The sequence below is a fragment of the Aureobasidium namibiae genome (genome assembly GCF_000721765.1).
Source record: "Aureobasidium namibiae CBS 147.97 unplaced genomic scaffold scaffold_8, whole genome shotgun sequence".
Classification (NCBI taxonomy): domain Eukaryota; kingdom Fungi; phylum Ascomycota; class Dothideomycetes; order Dothideales; family Saccotheciaceae; genus Aureobasidium; species Aureobasidium namibiae.
The window spans coordinates 154,630-177,963 of record NW_013581201.1 but is presented as its reverse complement, the minus strand read 5'-3'; the positions used below and the strand labels follow the sequence as shown (position 1 = coordinate 177,963).

The 23,334-nt window shown below is 51.1% G+C and overlaps 9 protein-coding genes across 9 annotated transcripts; 2 read left to right on the top strand and 7 right to left on the bottom strand.

Moving 5' to 3' along the window:
• Positions 1-70: 70 nt before the first annotated feature.
• M436DRAFT_25323 (uncharacterized protein) lies at positions 71-1,090 on the bottom strand (the record flags this gene model as incomplete). The annotated part of the gene is made up of 1 exon (XM_013571914.1): positions 71-1,090. A coding segment is annotated over one exon (1,020 nt), but the record flags the coding sequence as incomplete, so codon positions are not given.
• A 441-nt stretch (positions 1,091-1,531) lies between these two features.
• Positions 1,532-2,592, bottom strand: M436DRAFT_63552 (mitochondrial carrier; the record flags this gene model as incomplete). Its single annotated transcript, XM_013572161.1, has 2 exons — positions 1,532-1,580; positions 1,631-2,592. The coding sequence occupies 2 exons, from the start codon at positions 2,590-2,592 to the stop codon at positions 1,532-1,534; spliced, it is 1,011 nt and encodes a 336-aa protein (XP_013427615.1).
• A 2,254-nt stretch (positions 2,593-4,846) lies between these two features.
• Positions 4,847-6,116, bottom strand: M436DRAFT_63551 (kinase-like protein; the record flags this gene model as incomplete). The annotated part of the gene is made up of 4 exons (XM_013572160.1): positions 4,847-5,218; positions 5,296-5,807; positions 5,896-5,941; positions 6,075-6,116. The coding sequence occupies 4 exons, from the start codon at positions 6,114-6,116 to the stop codon at positions 4,847-4,849; spliced, it is 972 nt and encodes a 323-aa protein (XP_013427614.1).
• A 1,944-nt stretch (positions 6,117-8,060) lies between these two features.
• On the top strand, positions 8,061-9,455 carry M436DRAFT_81617 (uncharacterized protein; the record flags this gene model as incomplete). Its single annotated transcript, XM_013572294.1, has 3 exons — positions 8,061-8,400; positions 8,458-8,593; positions 8,651-9,455. The coding sequence occupies 3 exons, from the start codon at positions 8,061-8,063 to the stop codon at positions 9,453-9,455; spliced, it is 1,281 nt and encodes a 426-aa protein (XP_013427748.1).
• A 143-nt stretch (positions 9,456-9,598) lies between these two features.
• Positions 9,599-10,688, bottom strand: M436DRAFT_45850 (RTA1-domain-containing protein; the record flags this gene model as incomplete). Its single annotated transcript, XM_013571935.1, has 2 exons — positions 9,599-9,972; positions 10,025-10,688. 2 exons carry the CDS (start codon positions 10,686-10,688, stop codon positions 9,599-9,601), a joined length of 1,038 nt encoding a protein of 345 aa, XP_013427389.1.
• A 1,365-nt stretch (positions 10,689-12,053) lies between these two features.
• M436DRAFT_45840 (uncharacterized protein) lies at positions 12,054-13,031 on the top strand (the record flags this gene model as incomplete). Its single annotated transcript, XM_013571932.1, has 1 exon — positions 12,054-13,031. One exon carries the CDS (start codon positions 12,054-12,056, stop codon positions 13,029-13,031), a length of 978 nt encoding a protein of 325 aa, XP_013427386.1.
• A 1,036-nt stretch (positions 13,032-14,067) lies between these two features.
• Positions 14,068-15,289, bottom strand: M436DRAFT_63547 (uncharacterized protein; the record flags this gene model as incomplete). The annotated part of the gene is made up of 3 exons (XM_013572159.1): positions 14,068-14,719; positions 14,783-14,843; positions 14,905-15,289. The coding sequence occupies 3 exons, from the start codon at positions 15,287-15,289 to the stop codon at positions 14,068-14,070; spliced, it is 1,098 nt and encodes a 365-aa protein (XP_013427613.1).
• Positions 15,290-16,217: 928 nt separating this feature from the next.
• On the bottom strand, positions 16,218-20,202 carry M436DRAFT_81613 (uncharacterized protein; the record flags this gene model as incomplete). The annotated part of the gene is made up of 2 exons (XM_013572293.1): positions 16,218-19,451; positions 19,510-20,202. The coding sequence occupies 2 exons, from the start codon at positions 20,200-20,202 to the stop codon at positions 16,218-16,220; spliced, it is 3,927 nt and encodes a 1,308-aa protein (XP_013427747.1).
• Positions 20,203-20,843: 641 nt separating this feature from the next.
• Positions 20,844-21,269, bottom strand: M436DRAFT_63545 (uncharacterized protein; the record flags this gene model as incomplete). The annotated part of the gene is made up of 2 exons (XM_013572158.1): positions 20,844-21,149; positions 21,240-21,269. The coding sequence occupies 2 exons, from the start codon at positions 21,267-21,269 to the stop codon at positions 20,844-20,846; spliced, it is 336 nt and encodes a 111-aa protein (XP_013427612.1).
• Between the last annotated feature and the right edge of the window lie 2,065 nt (positions 21,270-23,334).

Below are 23,334 nucleotides of genomic sequence, written 5' to 3'. Positions count from 1 at the left end.
CAGGCGTCTCATCCACATCCATAGCATCGTCATCGTCATCACTGGCAATACTGTGCGGTCTGTTGCTACCCTCCTCATCACTATCTTCCTCGGCATCCCGGTTAGCCTTTTGCAATCTCGCAATCTTGCGCTTGATCATAGGATCACTGTGGATATCCGCCAACGTCAAAAGCTTTTGACATCCAGGGACTGGGCATTGAACAGCAGCAGCACCTTCGGAGCGCACATGATTGTTAGGCATCTGGATCATGGAGGTGATGGCTTCGCGCTCAAACGAATGAGGGCATTTGCGACTGGTGACTGGATCTTCGAATTCTCGCAACGTCAATGGACATCTTGTGCTGATTGTTTCTTTTGCAATTTGCAGATCGTCATCACTGTCTTCGGTACCCAAGGCGGTTTCTCCAGCATCGGGGCGGTCTTCTTTGAACCAGAGGTGGGGTGGAGGAACATCGTCGTTGTGATAGCGAGCGTCGTGGGTGATTTTCTTGAAGCCGATGTAGTGGTTATTCTTACTGTAGCGGTTCGTCAAGGATTGAGTGTTGTAGCGGTCTTTGGCGCGGGCAACGCGGTCGTTGAAGAGATGGGCAACGGCAAGTGGACGCTGAGTGGCGTTTGTCGGATCAGTGGGGTCAAAATCGGGGTACTCTTCGCTATCCTCTCTTTGTGTGCGTTGTGTACGCTGGGTAGAGGCATTGGAGACGTCTCTGACAAGCTCGGCGAGGGTGTGTTGCATATCTTCGATGTTGTTGTCGGCGTCGATCATCTTGCGTACATCCTTGTCCATTTGAGCCGTTATGCTGTCGACCTTGGCCTGCAGCTCTTCGAACTGAGCCTCCATCTCTTCGACACGTTGTTGGCTTGTGGTGGGATCATCTTGGTTCCTGGCTTTTGAGCGAGCGAGGTCGGTCTCTTTGCTGCTCAAGGCTTCGTTGGTCTCGGCGGCGGCTTCACTCAAGCATGAGATGACTTCAGCAAGCAACTGGTGATGGACACCAAACTTTGTGGGTTGTGAGAGCTGGCGCAGCCTGTCACGACCAGCGGCGCTGAGAGGGTGTTGAAGCGGTTGGTAAGGAGGGAGTTCGTTGGTGGGCGCTCGTTGTGTCGAAGCGGCAGTACCAGCTCGACCAGGCGTGCCTCTAGCAGGTGTCGATGCGACTGTCGAATGTCTCGTTCTCAGCGACATGATGGTTGTGTCTTCGGCTGACTTGCAGCTCTCCAAAAGTCGTTTCGAGGAAGACGCGTTTCAGGGCGCGTCCATTCGCGCCAAGCCTGGCCCGTTCCTTCCTTTTGTTCCACGACACTATCGCTCCTTCCTTTCTTCCTCTTGTACAACATCACCATGAAATTTTGATCAATATGGTCTGGGATACTGAATGTGCTATTCGCTTATGTCCATTTGAGCTACCTGGCTCTGGTTCCTGATTACATGAAAAGCATTTGTGGGTATTACTGTCTCTTAGGGCTTTCGTGTCCTCTTCTCTTCATCATTCGTCCTGCCTTTTTCCAATCTGTCGGTTGCTAGTGCTTGTTACTTGGTAATGAAGCCAAGGTAGTCAGCCACGATGAGTGTCACCATACTGTCGTGCATGTCAGCAATTGTCACGATACACTAATTGGTCAAACTTACGCGTGAGGCGCGATGCGCACGTAGTATGTCGAGAATCCTCTGTAGAATCTCAATGGTCCTTCCTCGGCTGCGACCTTCTTGAAGCAGTCGAACATGCCCTTGTACTGAACTTCACCGTTAGGTCCCTTGGTCTGCTTCTGCAGTCTGGTCTTGACAAAGTCGAATGGCAGACTGAAGAAAGATGCGAAGAAACCTGCTGCTGCCGATGCTGTCAGGGTCTGGGTGCGAGGCGACAAGGATGTGTCTTTGAGTTGGTTCTTTGCTTCCGAGAAGAAGGCAAGTTGTCCAAAGTTCAAGGCCATGGCGCGCACTACCGTGGGTCCAGCACCAGACCAGAGCGCAGCGACTCCTTCCTTCTGCGAGATGCGAGTCAGGGCGTCGAAGACCGACTTGTAGTTTGCACGCTGCGCTGCAGGCTTGAGACCATCACTCTGCATGCGGATGAGCGCGAGATCTGCAGGGTTTCCGACCATGGCTGCCAATCCGCCTGCGGAAAGACCAGCTACAGCACGCTCAGCGAAGCCAACTTGCTTGCCCTGTTCCTTGGCTCTCTTGCTCAAAGTGCCCATGAAGGTGTCAAAGATGCCAATACGGGCTGTCGTGTACACGGCTTGTCTCAAGAGGCCTGCACTGAGACCAGTGTACAGATCGCGGGCCTTGCCGCTGGCGATGATATCGCGGGTAATCGACAGAGGTGAAGGTTTAGGTCCAGTCTTGACACCTTCGCCAGCAAGCTGCAAACGCACCTTGATCATGTCGATTGGCTGGATAACTGATGTGGCGACCATACCTGCGATGCCACCATTGATGAAAGGCAAAGCAGCGCGAACGAAGGGTGTGTGCAGGATGTCCCGAGTGGCCTTTCTGGGGTTCTCGGCTGCTGCCTTCATTGCTTGAGGCGCATCCTTGGCCGCGTTACGGGCCGCAGCTGCGGCTTCGGAGAGAGTCGAAGTGGTGCTCATGTTGGGCAAACAGAAGTGTTCGAAGAAAGTTCCTATCTTGCTCGTTCGAAGATATAGGCTGACGGATAATGCTTCGACCTCAGTTGGTTGGGCTGTTGAAAGTGTCTTTGGTCTGTGTTGAGTGACACGAAAGATGTTAGTCAATTGCTCTTATCAAAGGTAAGCGGGTAGCAGCATGCATATGAGCCCATCAATGTAAGTGGTTGAAACGGCTTCAGATCGGGATGTGTGGAGAGGGCTGGCAAGCCAGCCGGCACCCGCCAACGCGAAATGTTCCGTCCATACAATTGTTGCTCCAGACCGTGAAGCCGCGATGGACGGTGTTGTGACCCGTGATAGCGATGACTCCTCACGGCAATCATACGAGGACATACCGGGACTTTGTGGTGGGGACGAACTCGATTGCTTACCTTTGATATCAGACACCCGGTTTGTTAGCGCTTGCTGGGCTATTGTCTTCTGCACTCAAGCTGAAGTGTATAGTCGACGATGTCGAGCTATAAGGCGTGCGCAAAACTGGAAAGATTATATAACAAAAGCAGATGTTGTTGTCGTGGAAGAGGATCGAAGTGAAGGAAGATAACGCTATTATATATCGGAGTTGCGGATGTTCCCCAAGGCTGGTAAACAAGGCTTTTGTTTGTCCGGAATTCTACGATTCGCTGAAGGAAGAGAAGCTCTCGAGCAGCAGAGGGAAGACGAGCTTCTTGATCTAGGAAGTCACTTTGTTACTCGCGCCTTCCTACGAGGCTACGAAGGAGATGCGGGGTCGATCACAAGTCGTTTGTATCAGCAGCTCTCAGCATAACCTTTGCCCCGCGCCCAATGGCAGTGACCGTTGCCTGCACTTGATGCAGACGAGTGAACCTAGGCTAAGGCCGCCGCGTCGCCATTCGCTCGCTCATGAGGTACACACAGGTAGCTACGTTACGCGTGTGGATCTCTGGGCTTGCTTGTTTCGTGGACTGCCTTGTCAATAAACCTGACCCAGGGCCCAGGTTGCTCCGGAAAATCAGGGACATTGTTCTCCAAGGGTCTCAAGTCCCTTGTCTACAGACCACCACCGCTGTATCTCTTGGAGACATTGTTAAATTCTTGCGTGGAGACGGAGAGTGAAGTTGCCGTCGTTATTTGCTGACCATTCGGGTGGAGAGAACGTGGATCCCCCCACATCCTGCGGAGATCGCGGCCGTCGACAGCGGGGAGATCGGCTTCCCGACATGCTCCGAACACGGAAATGGACGGATGGAAGTGGTCTTCAACTCCTCCAGGGGCCGATGCCGAGGCCTCATCCTCTATGACTCCGCCGCAATCGATTCTACGAGCATGACATCTGAGAGTATCTCCAGACGCCATCAGCACAGCTAGGCCTGGCTCTGGAATCTTAACGTCTAGCCATACAAAACACAAGTGTGCAAAACGTGTGACTACCAACTGGACATCTCTCTGTAAAACAGAGATCATCCAATAAACCTTTATCTTTATGGCTCTACATAGTCTTGTTTGGCTTGCAGCACTCGAATTCGATCGCAGGCCAAACGGCCACAACCGCTGCGCTGTCTCGAGAGCTTCAGTTACACTTTCCCCTTCCTCCCGGCTGTCCACACAAGAAGTCTAAAATTGCTCTTATTGCTCTCGATAGATTGGGAAAACCTCCTCCCATCTTTCTTCACCGACCCCCCATCGGTCTCGCAACGAAGCAGTCTTGCTAGTCAGGATTTCAGTCTCCACGTCGACTCGAGCTCATCCAACTCCACGCTCAAGTCCTGCATGTCAGTCTGGCATGGTTGATACAGGCTATGATCTGGTAGTCCAAAGCTCTGCCATTGTTGGCTCAGATCAGTCAGATGCATGATCGGTCGAGGTCGGGTGACAATGCCAAGAGGTCCCGATGCATTGGGTGAAGTTCTTGCCTCGTCAGTCGAACTTGTTATGTTCGAACATCGATTTGAGGTACTGGTCACCGCTCGCAAGTCGCCTCCCACATCTGCCTTGAGTCGTAGAGCGATGTTGTTCGGCGAAGCACAGATTTGCAACTAGTTTCCAGCACGATCCCGTTCTGTCTGCTTAGATTTTGCCCATGTCCCATCCGAACTCTGTCGCAGCCAAAAACTTCCACAGATCTGTCATGCTGATCCTCGAGGCAGTGTACTCCTTGTTTTGATCAGAATCTCATCATGGACTCGTTTCCTCAAGAGCTTACTGGCTCCCTAAGCAGAACCTCGATATGGACATATCTTCGATAAGCCGGAACCTATATTTCACTGAACCAGTTATGTTCCAAGGCTTCCTTCGCGGTCAATCTGGAGTTTGGGTCGAATGCCGTGAGACCGCTTATTAAAGTCTTGAAGCCACTCCACTCCTCCTTGGTACAGCCAAGTGACTCGTTCCAAAGCCAGAGTGAGAATGGCCTGCGTGGGTTACTGTCCCCAATGTCGTCCCATAGAATCTCAAATACCTCTGCCCAAGGATTACCGCAGAGATGGTTCAGCAAACCTGTTATACCATCCCAGTCGGCAAAATATGATATTTGGCGTGCGATCACACGAGACAGTAGCTCCTCTCCTTCCTCCAATTCTGATTTAGCGACTGCAAGCACTACCTTGTTGGTGACTGTATAGATACACTAATCTTGTCAGTCCAAGCGCATACGAACGACAAGACTGGCACCAACGACGATGATGCCGATTTCTTGTGACTTACAACAAGGCCAAATGAGAACATATCAGAAGGCGAATTCACTGGTCCTTGTGCGTGTGCCTCTGGACTACGCCACATCCAATTGCCGACCTGTAGCCCAACAATATTGCGGCCAGGCGGAATATAGCAGGCGTCTTCTACATCCGCTATCTGAACACCGTTGACCACAATATCGTGATCATGGCCGGGGCCCCAATCGACAAGGATATTGTTCGGCTTGATATCTGTGACCAAGTCAGTATCGGGGATTACATCAGAGTCAGCGTCTTCACCTGTATGAACATAGTCGTCTGCGTGTAATGCTACAAGTCCTCGAAGCGCGTCCTTTAGAATCCGTTTCCTCGACCTGAGTGAGAGCTGCTGGCTAGCACACAGATTCAGGAGATCGTCTTTCATGTAGGGGAATATGATCATTGCGTGTTCTTCGTTCGTGTCTTCGAGTCTTCGTACAAAATCGCTCATAGGCAGGCCTTCCTGAAGTGCAACATCGTTGTGAAAATCCTTCTTAGCAGTGTCTTTCAAGACGAAGAGTTTGTCTCCAGCGTTAGGTTGATGATAAGTTATGTGCTGCGTAGAGATCATGTCATGGTCTTCGGTACTCACATTGCGCGGTAGATTGTTCCTGAAAGGTCTTCCCTATGTTGTAGGACTTTTTCCAGAGTATATAGGCGACCCGATTGGCCTCGAATTTTAATACCAAGACGAAGTGTCGCAGAACAACGTGGAACATCACTCTCCAGGCTGGATCGGAATCTGCAACGAGGAGATAATGATGGACGTACATTAGAGATTTGCAGAGGTCTCGCGAAAGGCTTGAGAAGCATGGTGATTACGGAACCTGACACCCCAGGCTTGGAAACTTGGCCGGACAGTTGAGTCTGCGAACAGTTTATCACATATGATTGTTAATATGAGCCGGCAGGTTGTCCTCTCCATAAACAAACACGGGCATCCCTAAGGTCGACGTGCATGAATTCTGTGGTCGGTGCGCACTTCCGTTTCGGAGCGCTAGCTGTCAGTCAATCAGTTTAACTCGCATGCTTCTCAGTAGTAGTTTAATCAACATCAATAGCGACACAGAGCTTTGTTGAGACTTGATTTCTAGCTGCGGTCTCCTAACTGAGATGGACGCATACTGGAAACGATCCAGCATATCGAGGACAGCGCTATACATCATGTCTGTAATCTCGAGTTAGGCAAGAAACACACCGATATCCTTGAGCGTATGTTGGCTGACTGTAGCATCTGTTGACAAAACATCGTATGGACTCGTTCTTCCAGCATCTCAAGCTCTGACTATAAAGATGAACCCACCAAGATTATCGGAGATAGCTTAGACAAACTCTCGGCGTAGATTGTGCAACCCTCCAAATCTTTGTGAGCGGAAGAGGTTTATTGCCTGGACCTTGGTCTTGATGCGAGCATCAGATGTAGTCGGCAGGTGCTCCCCATACACCGCCCGGCAAGGACGGACCGCCTCCGGCTTGCGTACATCGACGCTCTTTGAATACTAATTCTGACAGTCAGCATTGCTATCAACATTGTAGTTGTCTGCAGAACTGGAGCGATAGAGCCGGGTCGGCATGATTTTTCAGCTCCCCCTTGGTTCGCGTCAGATAAACCCCCGCTGCTAAACATAGCAATAGCGTTGATCTACCGAGGGATCCGCTCGCGCTGCGCTCTTGCCTTGTTCGACGCTTGAAACCTTCTGCTTCCTCAGTGTTGGTACCATCATGAGGTCACAACGAGCTATGGGCTGCCTATAGCTCCATTCATACCCATAGCCGCCACAGCGCTCGCGTCACCAAAATACTACCATGGCTGTGAGGCTCAGAAACCAGAGGTTGACGTGCGAGTACTCGTACAAATCCTTCGCTTCAAGCGGAACAGAAGATCAACAGTCGATGGAAGCTTAAATATCTCCGTACAGTGCTTGTTTGGCTCGCACTTCAGTGTCAAGGGATCAACACTAGAAGCATCTCTCAAGTATTATCAGGCCCGGTGTTCTTCCTCCCTGTCTTTCATACATACCAAATATGCCGCGAGTGTTGGCGCAAGCGCTGCTGCTAAGCTGCACGTTGCAATATGGACTTGCAGCGACTCAAGTTGGCCCGCCGCAGCCCTTTGGATCTCGGCGAGCCGCATTGGAGCAACGACAAGGTCTGAACAAGACATCGACCGAGTCAGACCTCGCAACTGGATTGAGCTCTGCTGCACAATGCGCTCAAACTTTGGCATCGTGGCATAGTTCTTTCACAAGCTGGTCTTTTATCCACAACTTGTCTTTTGTGTCGACCGAAACAGAAACACTACCTGCCGGAACTGTTGTGACAGTACCTTATTTCAGCGCGACTTCGTTAACGACACTATGCGATGGCCATCCTCGAGTCGTGGGTTCTGCTGCATCGACGTCGACGACGTCAACATTGGGCAATCCTCACTCAAACACGACAACCCAGTACCCTGTCACCTCATTTCAGTACAATGTACCTCCGTATCCCACGCCTCAACCGTGTTTTATACCCGATGATGAATGCCAGGCGCTTTACAATCAGAATGCTTCAATGGTCTTCGTCTCGTACAGTTCAATCTGCAATTTCTCAAGCACCAGTACCACGACTCACACTTATGCGACAGCATCAGCCGGCGGCCTCTGTTCGCTTTGTTATCTACGGGCTAAATCGGCCAGACTCCTTTATTGGCCTGTACGGACTTTTGAAGGCAGCGGCAATATCTGCAACAGCTCCGTGCAAACTGTAGGACTGCCGATGACTGGCGACGGACCCAACACATTCGTCACAGATGGTATCACGATAACGTCGCCTAGTGTGGCCATATCCTTCGCCAGTGTCTCACGTGTCGATGGATGCTTCACCACCTTGGAGAGCACCATTATCGTTGTCTCAGCGTCCGAAGTGATGTCTGCTCGTTCAGCCAGAGCACTGTACGACCACAAGCCATTCCGCTACCAAGATCTCAATTACAAATGTCAGCCTGCGAATAGCTCGACATCGTGGATCCAGGATGAGCCTGGTGACGACTGTTTCCAGCAAGTCCCTGCCGCTGCCTACTTCGTTGGAGAATCTGCGTTCGCTTGGGATGAGTACTGTAAGATCTCCTCCTTCTCTTGCATACTTGTGTAACAGAAAACTGATGGTGTGTCAGATCCTACCGCATATACTCGGGCACTGACTATAGGAGATGACTATCGGCCCTATATCCTGTTACCGTCGACGATGACAGAATGGGCAAACAGTGTCTTTCACACCACGAGCTGCGAGATCCAAGTCAACGGGATATGGTAGGCCAAAGTACTTTCCGCATCCAAGAATGACTGTTGACTAATTCCACGATTCAGGGATCCCCCACGAGCATTGATTCCTGGGACCACCGTTGCGACACCAGTCGTGGCTTGGTCGACTCCTCCTGCTGCAGCTGCATCAAGCACTGTTTCTGCTGTTCCAGCAGAGGCTGACCATACTCAACTGCCTGAGACATCCACATCACAGATTCCAGCGACAAGCACCGCACTTGCGGACAATTTAGGCAGCGAGTTCTCCTCGTCAAACGAACCTAGCGCCGTGACGAATACGGTGACTCCCGAAAGTCCAGTCGCAGCGCCTTCACAAGACTCGCAGTATCACAGCGCCGGCGGTATGCAGCCTTCTGCGTCCGCCTCATCAAGTATGCATGAAGAATCTAGCCAACCTGAACCCAACGCTTCAACAAATGTCATGGATACCTCAATACAAGACTCGCAATATCTCAGCGCAGATGCCGGACAGTTTTCTACGCCCGCGTCATCAAGTGTACAGAATGAATCGAGTCGAGTGCCCACAATGGATGCTTCAAAACACATCTTGAGCACGTCAACGCAAGACTCGCAGTATCTCAGCGAAAGCGCTGGTCAGACTTCTATACCCGGCTCGGTGATTACGCCAGAAGAGTCTAGTCAATGGCCTAATTCAGATGCTTCAGCGAGTAGCACGAGCACATCTGCGGATCCATATACGGCTGCAATCAACACTGTAGCCACCCCATCCCATCCATCAGGATCTTCTCCAGCTACAACAGTCGTGGCATATCAGGGTAGAGCTGCAGCTGTCGAAACCTCTATTGGCGGATTGTTGATAGGCTTGCTCTGTTACACTTTGCTCACATGAGTCATGTCCGTGTGTCCCCTAGGACTTCTCTATCATAATTCCGTTGTTCATAGATAGTTGTTATTTGCGATTATGCTACAGAGTAGTAATTTAAATATTACGTGCCCTGTATCTATAAAGAGCAAGTGATTCATCGAATCTTTCTACTCCTTATCGATGGCCGCCGGCTCTGCAGCAAAAGGCTCCTCCATATCCGACGACATTGGCGTCAAAGAGTCTGCAGTCTTCTCAACTGAGAGTGCTGCTTCCTCGTGAGAAGCCTCGGGCGAGGCCGCAATTCTTCTATTTCCCTGTTTTGATGTGCGAATGACCCACGACGAGGCTTCCCAGTAGCCACCGCGGAAGACAATGCCAGGATGGAATACCGTGAGCATCAGGGTCGCGATGATTATCATTGGTCCTTCTAGGATGTCGAAGGGGACTTCTTCGTTGGCGAGCTTGCCGTCGAAGCCTTCGCAGAGTTCGATGACGCGGTAGATGCATCTGATCATGATGACGGAAGCAGCGATAGGGAGGGCTACACTCACTATGTTAGCGATCACATTGAAGCGGGACCTATATAGTCTTACCAATCTGGAATCCTGCAAAGGTCTTCTTGGCTCTGAGCAGAGCGAAGTTGGGGTTGCGATCCTCTTTGTTTCCTTTTCTGACCTTGAGCATGAAGTCGGCGCTTAGAAGGATGAAGCATCCAAGGGAGAAGGCTTGCAGTGCCAAACCAGCGATAAGAATGTCCGTTCCTATCGTGCGCTGACTATCCGTGTCTGCGGAGCCTGTGAGACCACCGCCAACTGCTTGAATACAGAGCGAGAACACATCAACGCAGACAAAGACGAGAGAGTAAGTCTTTGGCTTCAGGCGAGAGTATTGCTCGCCAAACACAATGACAACATGGCCGAGTGTGATGTAGATGGCAGCAGTCAAGAAAGCCGGACCAAGACCGAGAGGGATAAAGTATGTCAGGAAGATGCTCATGTCGAAGGGGTTTGAACGTATGAGGATGCGGCCAACGTAGCCAATGATCTCCAGCACTAAGCCGCCCCAGATCGCAAAGCCGAACACCCATGTGCGATAATAGAAGGCGATGCCGAGTTGGATCATCATGAAGAGGGCAAATATGGTCAGGTAGGCGACGCTGACAGCCAGGTTGGGTGGGTAGTCGAGGAATCCTTGCTCGAAGCAGCAAGTCTGAAGGGTACACACGTCCATGGGGATGGCGTTGTTGCAGGCCACCATTTTGAAAGTATTCGAGGTCGTTGTCAGAATTTTGTAGGCAGAGTTGATTGTGCCAGATGGAGACGACCTCAACGCAGCTTATAATACTTACAATCGTGCGACTTGTGATAATAACATGGTGACGCACTGAAGCTACATGAGATTCTACAAAGGAGTGAGGATGAGGGTTGCGGAGGAATAGTTGGCCGACTTCTGTGTCGTCGTAAGATGTAGAGGCTGTGCCTGAATCACAAAACACCCTCGAATCCCTGCTCTCGCTGACTTGTAGCCAATACGTGCGTCGCTGGGAGACAGCACGGGGTAGATATCGAAGACGAGACTAGACCTAATGCGACGAGATTGCGAGAAATGTTATAGGTGGACTACGCCCAAATTGACGACGTCTCGCGAAGATACAAAGGTGCGTAGGATTTGGCCGAAGCCCGTTCGACTGAGGGATTCCGCGATGCGCGCCTGAGATCGCGATGGCGAAGCTCGATCAACGTCGGAACAACACAACGGATCTGATCCTGCAGGCTGCGATGGAAGAGTTGTTGCTCAGTTGTCGCATGTATTTGCTGTTGAACCTGGAATCCTTGATGCGAGGTTTGTGTTAAGGAGGTCGTCAACGTCCTTCATTCGCGACTCGATCAAGCTGATTACGCCAGGCGGTGTGCTCAACGATCAGGCTTCGTCACATCTTCGCATCGTTCCTTCTCGCAAACCAATTTCAATGCGACAAAGCTTGACTTTGAGCCTCAGTATTGCTTGCACATGTTAGCACGTGGCTGGAAATGATCGTAAGCGCCTACAGAATCGCTGCAATCTATGTCCGTCGCAATAGCCCCCAACGTTTAGTGACTGTGGTATGTGCTGATAGAACACCTGTATCAGCGCTGCCTTCTGATTTTCTACACTAGCATATCCGCCATATTCATCAAAGTCACTGAGGACAATGGTGCAAGTGCTCATTGTATACAGCACGAGTCCCACTCGAACGTGATCACTTTTCTGGACCTCAAAGAGACGTGAGTAGAATCATCTCGCTGACCGCCAACACCACGGCCTCTTTCTTGTCCATGGACTTTCTCTGATCATCACAACCCGCCTTGGACTCGATGCTCCGTCCTTTGGTGCTTTGTTACCGCATCCGGACGACGACAATGAGCTCAAGGAAACTCGAATTCTCGTTCCCTTTCCGGATGATAACTTCTTCTTTGTCTCGATTTCTACTGCCGCAAACCCGCCACTATAATTTCACGCCATGTTGCTCATTCGTTACCTCGCATCGCTTTCCACTCGACCATCGAATTCGATCTAATTCACGGCATCGAGTCCGTTCATTTCACTCATCTTCAATCAATACAAGAAGATTTACGTTTCAAGATGCCGCCCACGCTGAGTGATAAGAAAATAAGAAAGGACGCATCATACGCTGGGGCTGTCAAAGGTGGTGTCATCACTGGTGGCATAAAGAAGCCTTCTCCCTCGCCGAAGTCACCTACCAGATCTTCCTTGAGACAGAAGAGCAAGGAACCAGCAGGTGGTCCTCTGCCCGACACAGAATGGGAAGCATTCGGTTCCTCCAAAAAGTCTACCTACTTCAGCAAGGAACAGTCCGACGAAAAGACCGCAGAATGCGTCGCCTGCCACAAGCTGTGGAAGAGAAACCATGACACCGGCGAAAGGAAACTCTGGGGTTACTGCGCTGAACGCAAGGCTGAGCATTTCTACCCCGGTCTGATCATTCGTGCCATGGACTCCATGCCGCAGACTTGGCACAATGCACCTATAGATGACCCGGATACAGCTTCACACAACGAGGGACCGGTATATGCCAAGAAACGACCCATGGTAGTCTTGTGGGCCAGCCAACGCGACATCTTCTGCCTTCCCATCAGATCGCTGTCGAACAGTGTTGCCAACTTTAGCAAAGATCCGACGAGATGGCAGGAATTCATCAGTGCCACCACGGTCGATGACACAGACTGGAAGGGCAAAACTCCCTGGGCTGGACCTCCACTCACATTCTTGGCCACCGAGAAAAAACACACTGGACTGCATAAGCAATGCTTCATCCAGCTAACAAGGCCGATAGTAGTCCAGATGCAGTCTGAGATGCAGATGAACATGGGACGTCTGAGCGGCAGCGACTACTGCAGATTGATCCAGGCCTACTCGTACTCACAGAATCTCCACAAGCAAAAAGCGTTCGAGGAGTATGGGCAGATGGCCAATCTTGTAGACGGGACGAAGTGGGACGAAGGCGAAAAATCGGCTCAATGGCAATTGCGAGAGAAGCAAATGGATCTCAAAAAGCCTGTGGTAGTCGACAAGACAACAAAGACGTACAAACTGCAATAATCTTCGGTGTTCAGATGTATCTGGACTATGTAGACAGGGTTTTCTTTAGCTTCTTGATGTCGTATGCGCAAATAGTAATTTTGGTTTGACGCTCGAAGGCTCCACTGCGAATTGACAGCGAGTTGTACATGGATCATAGATAAGCTTCTATGGTAGCAGTGTTCGCATGTGTCTTACGCCCAGACATCGGCTAGGCAATGAGCATTGTGTCATACTATTATTTGTAACCATCTGTCAACTATGTAAACGCCATCAACGACGTCTTCATGTCACTGGAAGCAGTTTTTGATATGGTCAGGCTCTATTTCAAGCTTTCTCCTTCCGTTTCCAAAGCTTGTGTTGATATCGCCTGGAAGCACCTCTCGATCCGTAAGATTTTCTAGTGATTTCAGACCCCAAGCACTGCTCAACAACATCCATAAGTCTCTTCAATTCGACCTAGACTTGATAATGTTCTAGACCTTCAGGAATGGCTGTTGTGGTAAGTGGTGGAGCATGGATACCAGATTTCGATTACTAGAAGGAGAATCAGTCGCACCTCCCTCTTTTAGCTTTCTAGACTTGCCTTAAACTTGAGCAAATAGTGGATGTGTATATGCTTGCTGCATGCGTCTACAGCAGAATCAACCAGCGTTCTTGCTACATGGTTTTCTGATTGATTATGGTCATCGTATTGAGTTCTGCTTCGAAGACTCATTGCGGACCGACTTGCAAAATCATCTGCTCCTTCTTTGTAGCTGTCTGAGAAGTCCTCGTAGATGACTCCCGAGTATGGTATATCTTAGATTACGCGACATTCTGTCTAAGCTTTTTCGTTTGCATGACTCTTGCGATTTTGCATCCTTCCAGACTTCCGAACTACAGACATTCCTCGTAGCTATATCTTCATAAGCAAGGCCAAAGTCATGATCTAAGCATCAATCAAATCTGACTTGCGATTGATCCACGACCGGCTCCCCATTACGCGACGGTAATCGAAGAAAGGAAGCAAGAGATCTTTGATTCATACTACTTTGCAACAGATTAATTCCTATCGCTATTTGTACGTATCCAAAGTCGTCTTATGCCCTAATGCAGGCTTTGATTTCGGCTTTCCAGTGCCGCCGCCGCCTGTGCCAGGCTTCGGGCCTTTGTTACCACCCGGGCCTTTAGTAGAGGTTGAGCCTGCACCTGGACCTTTACTTGGCTTCTTCTTCATTGCCTCCTTGTATCGATCCTTCGCTTTCTTTGACTGGAACATGCCATGGAACTTCTTGTCCGCCATGAGCTTTTGCCAATTTTCGTAATTATCGTACTCTGCTCGGTTATCAAATACTGAGCCCGGTTGAACGATTCTATCGTCGTTGAACGTTACTCCGCTCTCGAACTTGTCAAAGGATTGTTTCAGCCATTCATTACTCCGTATCTTGTATAGACTCAAGAAACGAAGATACTCGTCTCCGTCAAGGGAGCCAATATCTTCCTGGAGGTATTCCCTAGAGGTGATAGATCTAGCCGAGGCGAGATCTGCAAAACAACAGGGGTTGAGATCGCCCTCAAGGTCGGGATTGAGATTCATGATGATAGAATGGCCAGCCCACTCCGTATACTGAGGGTCCACGCCTGAAACAGTGGTCAAAGTAACGAAATCTCTGATGCGTTCCTCGTGCATAGTAGCGAAAGAATTGCCTCCGTTGAGGGTGAACAGTCTGGATTGTTCATTGTTAGTATACTGCCCCTTTGTATATCACGACAACCGCTATTGAACTTACGGTACGACAAAAAGTCCTCTCGTGGTGGTCCAAAGAACTACGGAATAGCGGCGTTTTGCCCCTGCAGATAGATTAATATTTCAAGAAGCACAAAAACATCAAGACTGGGATATAGATCATACCAACAGGTCCAGCATTAGTCGCAGCGCATGGCCCAGCTCCAGCGACTTCGTTGAATTTAGCTGAAGGATCATTCTGCGGGTACGGGCTGGTGGACATCACGATTTGCCCGGGATGAAAGTTGCGAAAATCCCAAAATGCCTCGACTGCCCATGAATACAGAAACACACCGTCTGCAGTTCGGTATACATCCTTGGTTCTGACTTGGTAAGCTTGGGATGGAATTGGCTGTGTATTGAAACGGAACTCTAGGGAGCCATCGGCAGGGAGCCCTTCTGCCACCAACGCAGCCACTCTTGCGAGTCTCTCCTCTTCCTTCTTCTGCTCCTTCTCCTTCTCCGCCTTCTCTATGAGTCGATCCGATTGTCGTGTTGGCACAGCCGCCATTGTAGTCGGTGATCTTGCGTTAGATGAACACAAATAAAATGCCAGTACTGTCAGAGATCGTGCGATGCTGTATCTTGTGTACCTTATCGAAGTCAACGAGTAGTCCTTGACATTCCTCTCATTTCGTTCTTATGAAGCTCTTTGTACACAATCTTCTTTGTCGACACTTTCCGCTTCCGGAGGACTGTGGACAAAGCCTTGGGAAGGAGAAACTTTCGAGGTGCTTTCTTTGTTGGGCTTCCACTGTATTGGCATGGCGATCGAGAGCACGCCATTGATGAAGGGTAAATACGGTTCATCTGATGAAATTTGATGGCTACTAGACTGGTCGTGGGGTAGTGAGTCTGAAGCAAAAGATCAAAGCTGAAGGAGTGGTAGCAGAAGACCAAAGTCAGTTCGACGCGAAAAGCAAGTAGAGAAATCAGGCAGGATTGGGATTAGTCAATCGGTGAGTATCGTGCGAGTTTCATAATGGTCGTTTTCGCTGTGGGTTGCACATGCGTAAGTCTGAGTCTAGAGTCGAGGTTTGAAGCCGAAGCAGCGACAGAACGAGCAAGTGTGACTCAAATCGTGCAGTGGCCGTTCTTGCCATGTATCCACAGACTGACTTGAGCGTCTCACGTAAACAGCTCTTGCCTCGACCGTGCTTCGTTCGTCCTGAGCTGGCAAGTTAGCAGTTCACATTGTTGTACTCTAAAATACCATATAAGTTAGGAAAGAGCCACTGTACATCTAGATGCTTTTGGCAAAATTTTGCATGAAATAAAAAGGAAAATACGAAATACATATAAGCTTCTGGAGATATTTTGGACCCATCCAAAAACACATCATCTAGATGATACACTCTGCTGCTTTTTGTTGCAAATGCCCTGTGACTCCGACGCACCCATGCGAACACAAAACACTATAAAGTCCTCTCTTCTACCACTCAACCCTGGATGGCATTGAGAATCATCTCCTTGGCGTTCTCGACGCCATCCTGGGTACCGGTGATCTCGATGGCCTCATCGCCACTCTGAGCCTTTGGGACCTGGATCTTGGTGCCGGTCTTGGCACGGATGTCGTTGATGGTGCTGCCCTGAGGACCAACGACTCTTCTGTAAGAGCTGGGGTCAGGGAGAACAAGGAAGCCGGCGTGGGTTAGCTTCTGGGCGTCGGCAAGGGCCTTCTTGACACGAGCGCTGGCCTTCTCGACGCTCTCGGCAGATGCTCCTGACAAAGCCCAGGTGATTTCGCCTTCAGGAGCACCCTCGTGGAGGTTGTGGACCACCCACGAGACATTGTCATCAGAAGCGCCGGCGGTAGCATCGTCGGTGATCAAGGGCATGCCGGAGCCAGCCTTGCGAGTCGACAGTGCCTCGGGACGTTGAGGAGGACGCTCTCCCTTGTGGTCGACAGACACCTTAAGGTCGCTGCGAAGACGGCGGAAGAATTGGCCATTGTCGGCAATGGCGTGATGGAACTTGAGAGGGACCTGGATGTCGGTGCTTTCAGCATCCTTGGTGAGAGTCTCGATGTGCTCCTTGGCCTTCTCGATGTTCTCGGCACGTCCAATGAGCTTGACCCTCGAACGCTCTGCACCAGTGACAGACTGCTTCGGGATGTCGAGCTGAATGCTGAATTCTGACTCGATCTTCCTTCTGATGTCGCCGCCACGACCGATAAGCTTGGGGTGCTTCTCGGGTGAGACGTCGATGATCTGAGTCGTTTGACTCTCAAGCTCAGAGACCTGCGCCTGGATGGCTTCGATGATCTTGTCAGCGATGTCCTTGTTGGCCTCGACGCGAATGGTGTTACCCTCGGCCTCAGCGCGAGGAAAGCGCACCATGCGGGCGAGCTTTTGTCTGTCGTCAGGACCGCCAGCATTGACAACGATGTTGCGGATGTTGGCGCCGCCACCGCCAATGATGTTGCGGTGGTGCTTCTTCTCAACATCGAGAGTGCGAGTGACGGTTGAGTCAAAGACCTTGGCAGCTTCTTCGATCTGCTTCTTGGCATCCTCGACAGCCTTCTTGGAACCCTTGATCTTGATCTCGACGCGTGCGGAGGCGTCAGCGGCATCGCGGGTGTTGGGAACGTCGATTTGAGCACCAGTCGCGAGGCGGAGGTTTTCAATCTCACTGCCTTGTTGACCAACAATCATGGGCACCTGACTTTGTTGGACAGAAACAGTGGCAGTGTGAGAAGTGTCCATGGTGTACTGCAAGAGGTTGAGAAGTTCCTCTCTAGCCTCGTCAGCACCTCTCTTAGGACCCTTGATAATGACTTCATCAGGGGCCTGAGTCGACTTGCGAGAGTTCTCCCCTTCAGCAATGCCATTATCTTCGGCGTTGTTGGTGCGAGGGAAATTGATTCTGACGTTGTATCTGTCTTGAAGACGGTTGACCATGCTGCCCTTTGTGCCAATCAGGTCCTTGTGGAATTGAGGCTTGACCTTGATGACGTGAGTAGCTTCATCCTCGAGCTTCTTTCCAAGTGCCAGAATGTGGGCCTTGCAAGCATTGGCCTTGGCTTGAGGACCCTTGAGCTCGACCTTGCCATCGTTGACTTGAATATCAACATCGAACTCCTCACGAAGCTTTCTGATGTTTTCGCCCTTCTTGCCGATCAAAATATTGGCAAACTTCTGGGGGAAGTCGAAGGTGAGAGTGAAACCACGCTCAAGCTCGTCTTGTTTCTCCTGCTCGATGAAAGCGAGCAGGTTCTCGACAAGCGCATCAGCGCGGTCGCTGGGACCACGGACAGAGAGTCCTTGAGCAGGAGCCTTGCGAGCCCCCTGTCCGCCAAACAGGACCTGAATGGGAATTTGGCCTGATGGAAGGTTCGATTGCTCACGGTCCACGTGTCTTCTGATCTTGTCATGGAACTTGGAAGGTGCTTCAACGTCGCGCGAAACAACCTCCTGCTGGCCACTGAGCAGACCAAGAATGTGCTGCTGAGCCTCCTTCAAGGCACGTTCGAAGTCTTGAGCCTCGTTGGCAGCAGGTTGACGTCTTGGCAATTGGTAGTCGGAAGCGGCAGAAGGGCCTTCATAAACGAGCAAAATTTCGTCGTCGCTGTCGGACTCTTCGGGAACAACCATGTGAACACCAAACTGGTCGCGGATTTGAGAACCAGCAGACTGGCGCAAGTGCTGGTGGTAGAAGGGGTGAACCTGAACAGGGTTGAGACGAGTGGGAGGATGGCCGCTGATGAGGTTCATGATGTCTGAGCGAGCCTTCATGGTGTTCTTGCCATCGCGAGAGTAGACTTCCCAGGCAGTGGGGCCGTTACGAGCAGTGCTAGCGACGATGCGAGCATTGTAGAGACGCTCAAGGTCCTGGATAGCACGTCTCTGTTGGAGGTACTTGGTGACATTGCGAGCGTGAGCCTGAGCACCGAGAGGGGCGTTGGGGAAGGAACGCGAAATATCAACACTGGCCATGGCCATGCTGGATGCAAGCTCCATGACCTTGTTCAGACCTTCGTCGAGTCTATCAGCGGGACCAACGATGGTCAAGTTCTCGTCGTCCTCGGCATCGGGAGGCAAGATGACAGCACAGCCAGTCTCGGCAAGGAAGTCGTGGAGAGAAGTGCCTCTGTCACCAACAATGAACTGGTGGCGACCACGCTCGATAGCGACCTGGTCAGAGACGAGCTCACGCTTAAGTTGCTCAACTTGACGTTCGAGCTGGGCACGGGCTTCGTTGGCAGCCAGGCGGTCACCGGCGATCTGAATGGGCAAGCTGGCCTGAGGCACGAAAGCAGGAGGCTGGCGGTATGCGGCGGGCTGAGCAGGAGCCTGCTCGACCCAAGTGTGGTAGTGAGGAATCTGCACTCTCAAGTCACGACCGCTCTCGAGGTCACCAACACGCGAGTTGTGGGCACCAGCAAGGAAAGGGTAGAACTCGGCAGGAATGTCCTTCAGACGGAGGTTGATGGACGATGTACGCTCGTTGACAATCTTTTCAATCTCTTGACGGGCCATCTCGGCGGCAACGGCGTCTCCCTCGATAAGAACGTCAATGGTGGCTGAATCATCGTCGTCAAAGGTGTCGGTGTCTTCCTGGCGAGGAACCTGGATCTTGGCACCAGTCTTTTGGCTGAGATTGGTGATGTTGGCACCACCACGACCGATAATATGAGCACGAACGGAGAGCGGGACGGGCACCTTGACGCTTTGCTGTTTGTTGTCAGTAACCATCGAAGTTCAACTGGGCGTAGCGATGACAAAGACTTACTCTGGAGCCGAGTTGGCGGGCAACCTCCTTCAGAGTCTCACGAACGTCGTTGGGAGTAGAACCGGTGGCTCTGAAGGCATAAGAACCGCCAGCACCTTGGCTCATCTCAACCTTGGCCTTGGAGCGCTTGTTGATGTCGCGGAGGATCTCGGAGACAGGCTTCTTGAGATCCTTTGACTGAGCGAGCTGGGAAGGAGCAAAAGAGATGGCCTCGGTGTGACGACCTGGGAGCGAGACGCCACGGAAGCCAGCAGCGGATGAAGCGGGAGTAGCGACACCCGAGGCGGGAGTAGAGCTGCGCGAGGGAGCGTTGTTGGCGACCTGACCATTCTTAAGACCGTTGGCGTTAGCGACAGCGGCAGGCTTCTTGGACCAGGGTGAAGGGCCGGCAGAGGAGCGAGGCTTTGAGGCGCCGAGCGAGGGGAACAGCTCCTCAGATTGAGTGTCGAGGACCGAAGGCTTCTTGGGAGCAGGAGCGGGGGCGGACTCGGGGGCGGGAGTGGGGGCGGCAGTCGAGGGACCAGCCGACGACGAAGCAGTGGCAGAGGCCGAAGGAGGAGGGTGGATGATGTCCTCCTCGTCGACAACCTCCTCGACCGAGGGCTTGTGGTCGTCGTGCTTCTCGGCCAGACGCTGGGCGGGCGTCAGGCTGTCGGCAGAAGAGCCAGCGAGGGTGGGAGCCTCAGAAGCCATGATGATACCAGTTCCGGTAAGAAAACCTAGAAGATGCTGCGAGGTGCGGGTCAGAGGGTGGCCTGGTATGAGCGTTGGCAGGAAGACGGGGATGCACCTACAGCTGAAACCGTTACTGATGAGCGGCTCAACCAAGAGTGAGAAGCAGGATAGAATCTGTCCCTGTATTAGAAGACTGCGGTATGCGCAAAACGGTTCTGGCAGCAGACTCACAAGGAATTGGACTCTTGTGCGATGACTAGAGGTGACAAAGGTTAAAAGGAGGCTCGACTGACACCGAGTCCAAAATTAGGAGACATCTCGAGCTTCCAGCGACTTCCTTCCCCACACTCTCGGCCCCTCGATGGCCGCCAAGATTTGGAGGACACCTGTTGTGCTGCTCTTTTCGCCTGCTGCGTATCGCTCGTCACGCTGCTAAATCAATTTCAACAACCTCCAAAAGTCTTTCATCTCTCACGTTTCTTCTGCAACAAATCATCTGTAACACAATCCAGTCTTCAATGTGATCAACGCAGTTCTAGAACATCCCTTCCCTGGATCGAGGTGGATTTGTGAAAACACACCCGACAAATCAGTAAGTGCAGATGGACGGAATTGCATCACTCATCTCCAAATACATAGGTATAGTGTTTAATACAGACTCAAGCACGCGTCAAGGCATCGACCCGTCCGAGCAGGAGCGCTTGTCGCCCACCAGACCTCTGCATACTCTGGGGAAAGCTGAACTTGTCGTTATCGTTGACAGTTTGATTCGAGAGGGCTTTTCCACAGATGGAAAATACAACATCAATGATACCGAGGATAGCGATTCGGCTCTTTACATCGCTTGCGAGCGCGTACATACCGAAATGGTTGAATTGCTTCTGCGCGCAGGTGCCCGTCTTTAACCCGATCCCATTACCCCTTTTTGCTGGTTCGACGTCGAGACACCTCTGTACAGGGCTATCCTCGAAGGCCATACAGCAGTAGTCGATCTGCTAGTTCAGGCTGGAGTTGATCTGAACGCTCCTACCAACCTTTTCAGTTGGTATACATACCCTCTGCAGCTCGCCGAAATCCACGGACATCTCGATATTGCAAAGCTTCTTCTAGAACATGGTGCCGATAGGAGCCTTTTCGACAAGGGCAAAGCCTCAGTCTTCATTGTTGAAGACCAGACGGTCGCTGGTGCTGAGGGATGGCAGATTTCTATAGTATGATCTGATTTGTTATTTTTATTCGCTTTTTCTCATAGATCAAATCGATTTCTACAGCTACCCGTATACATTTTGGTACACATATATGCAAACGATATGGGCCTTTTAGCCTTGGAGACGGCAACGTGTAAAGATTGTCACAAATGTTGTTTGAATCTATATGAGCAGTCTTGACTTTGTAGTCTAGTGGATCAATTGCTGATAGAGATCGAGGTATGGTGCGGGGATTGCTCGGAGTAATACACAGATCATTTATTCATGGGTATTACTCCTACGTTGGTGGAGCATAAAGTCCTTCGGCAATGTCGCGTGTCCATTTGTTGATGAACTATGGAAGTCCGCTAATGAACACGCAGACAAGTCAGAAGAGCTAGGCAACACGTTCTAGGAGCATCAGTGCTCCTTCGCTTGTCGATTGGATTTCATCAAGAGTCCTTCAACAACAGCGGTGAGCTCGGGCAGCTTGCATGAACGAGCCGAACACAGCCGCTTAAGCGGTTGATATCAATGCTTCTTTGTTCTTATATGGAAGAACGCTCAATAATCCAAGCTCCTTTGTCAGCTCGCAAGTCGCAGTACCGCAGACTGACCCCGGCCGAGCGGACCGAGTTTCGAGCAGTCAGACACAGTTCCTACCCTGGAGGGTGACACCATCATTCGCTCGGCGGAAAAGCGTGCCTGAGTCGGAGTGACCGCCTGTTAGAACGGTGGGAATGACTTGGGAGTATACAGCCCCTTTGACGTGGCCTCTCATGCACATCAGACATGCAGCATGCAAGAAAAAGAAAAGGAATGTCGCTTCTTCAAACCCCGAAGGCCCCTGTGTTTGCTTTGCTCGCGCCGAGTCTTGTGGTGACGATATTGCACCAGCCACAGCAATCGTCATCGACAGCCCCATTATACTCTTGTGGCTTAGTCGAAACGTGGCTGGTACCAGTTGCTCTTCTGAGAGGCCTCATGTCTGCTGCGGCATGGAAGCATGCAGGAACTGGACGGAAAAAGACGGTGATCAATTAGTTTTCTGGTGAGCTGGCGTGCAGCTCGAGCTAAATCAAGAAGTATCCTCAAGTCGTTCGGAGAGAGCGAATGTACTGGAGTACAGAGTCGGTGACTGTAGGCCATCTCCGGGATCCGTCGCTGACAGGGTCGTAGAAATTTGTGTGGCTTGCATGCTCCATGCAGCCCTACCCGATCGGACCCTGAGCCCAACGCTCGATTACCAAGATCTGCTATGGCTTTCTTTAACTAACCATGCTCGCAACACATGAGCCCGGGGTAAGGTATGTTCCAAACTCCGGAAGTAGAATATGGTAAGCGAGTACGGACACCGGAACACACGACTCTAGGCACCAAGAGAGTCACAAATGCGGTGGTGACTCCGACAAAGTCACGCGGTACAGCACGATGAGTCGACCGTCTTTTCCCAGGCAGCAGAGTTGAGAGTCATCGCAGCGATTGGTCCTGGTCACGTTGGCAAGGACGAAATCTACACCCCAAACCAGGTCTATCAGGGAAAATGATCTTTCAGTATCGTAAAGCTGCGTAAAGCGAATCGAAGCAACGCGTATAGTGATATTTTGGGAGGTGATGTACGGACAGAAGCATCTAGGCCGCATCACGGAACAGCGCGATCCGGTAAAGTGCATCTCGGCATGCATCTGTCTGCAGGATACTGGTGGCGCAGCACTCGCACTCGGCCATCATAAACGAGCCCCAAGAACCATGACTGGAAGCAAAAAATCTTTCTATTAAACCAAGCCGTCCGGCTCCGGACCGTTCTCGAGAAAATAGAAAGCAACGGAAACAAATCAACAGATTTCAGAAAACAGAGAGAACAGATTACCAATTCAACGGATACCCTGTGACCCCTTCAGCGGCAGCTACGAGAAAGCGATCGGCTTTGGACTTGCCTAGAAGGCTCTAGCTCCAATTTTTC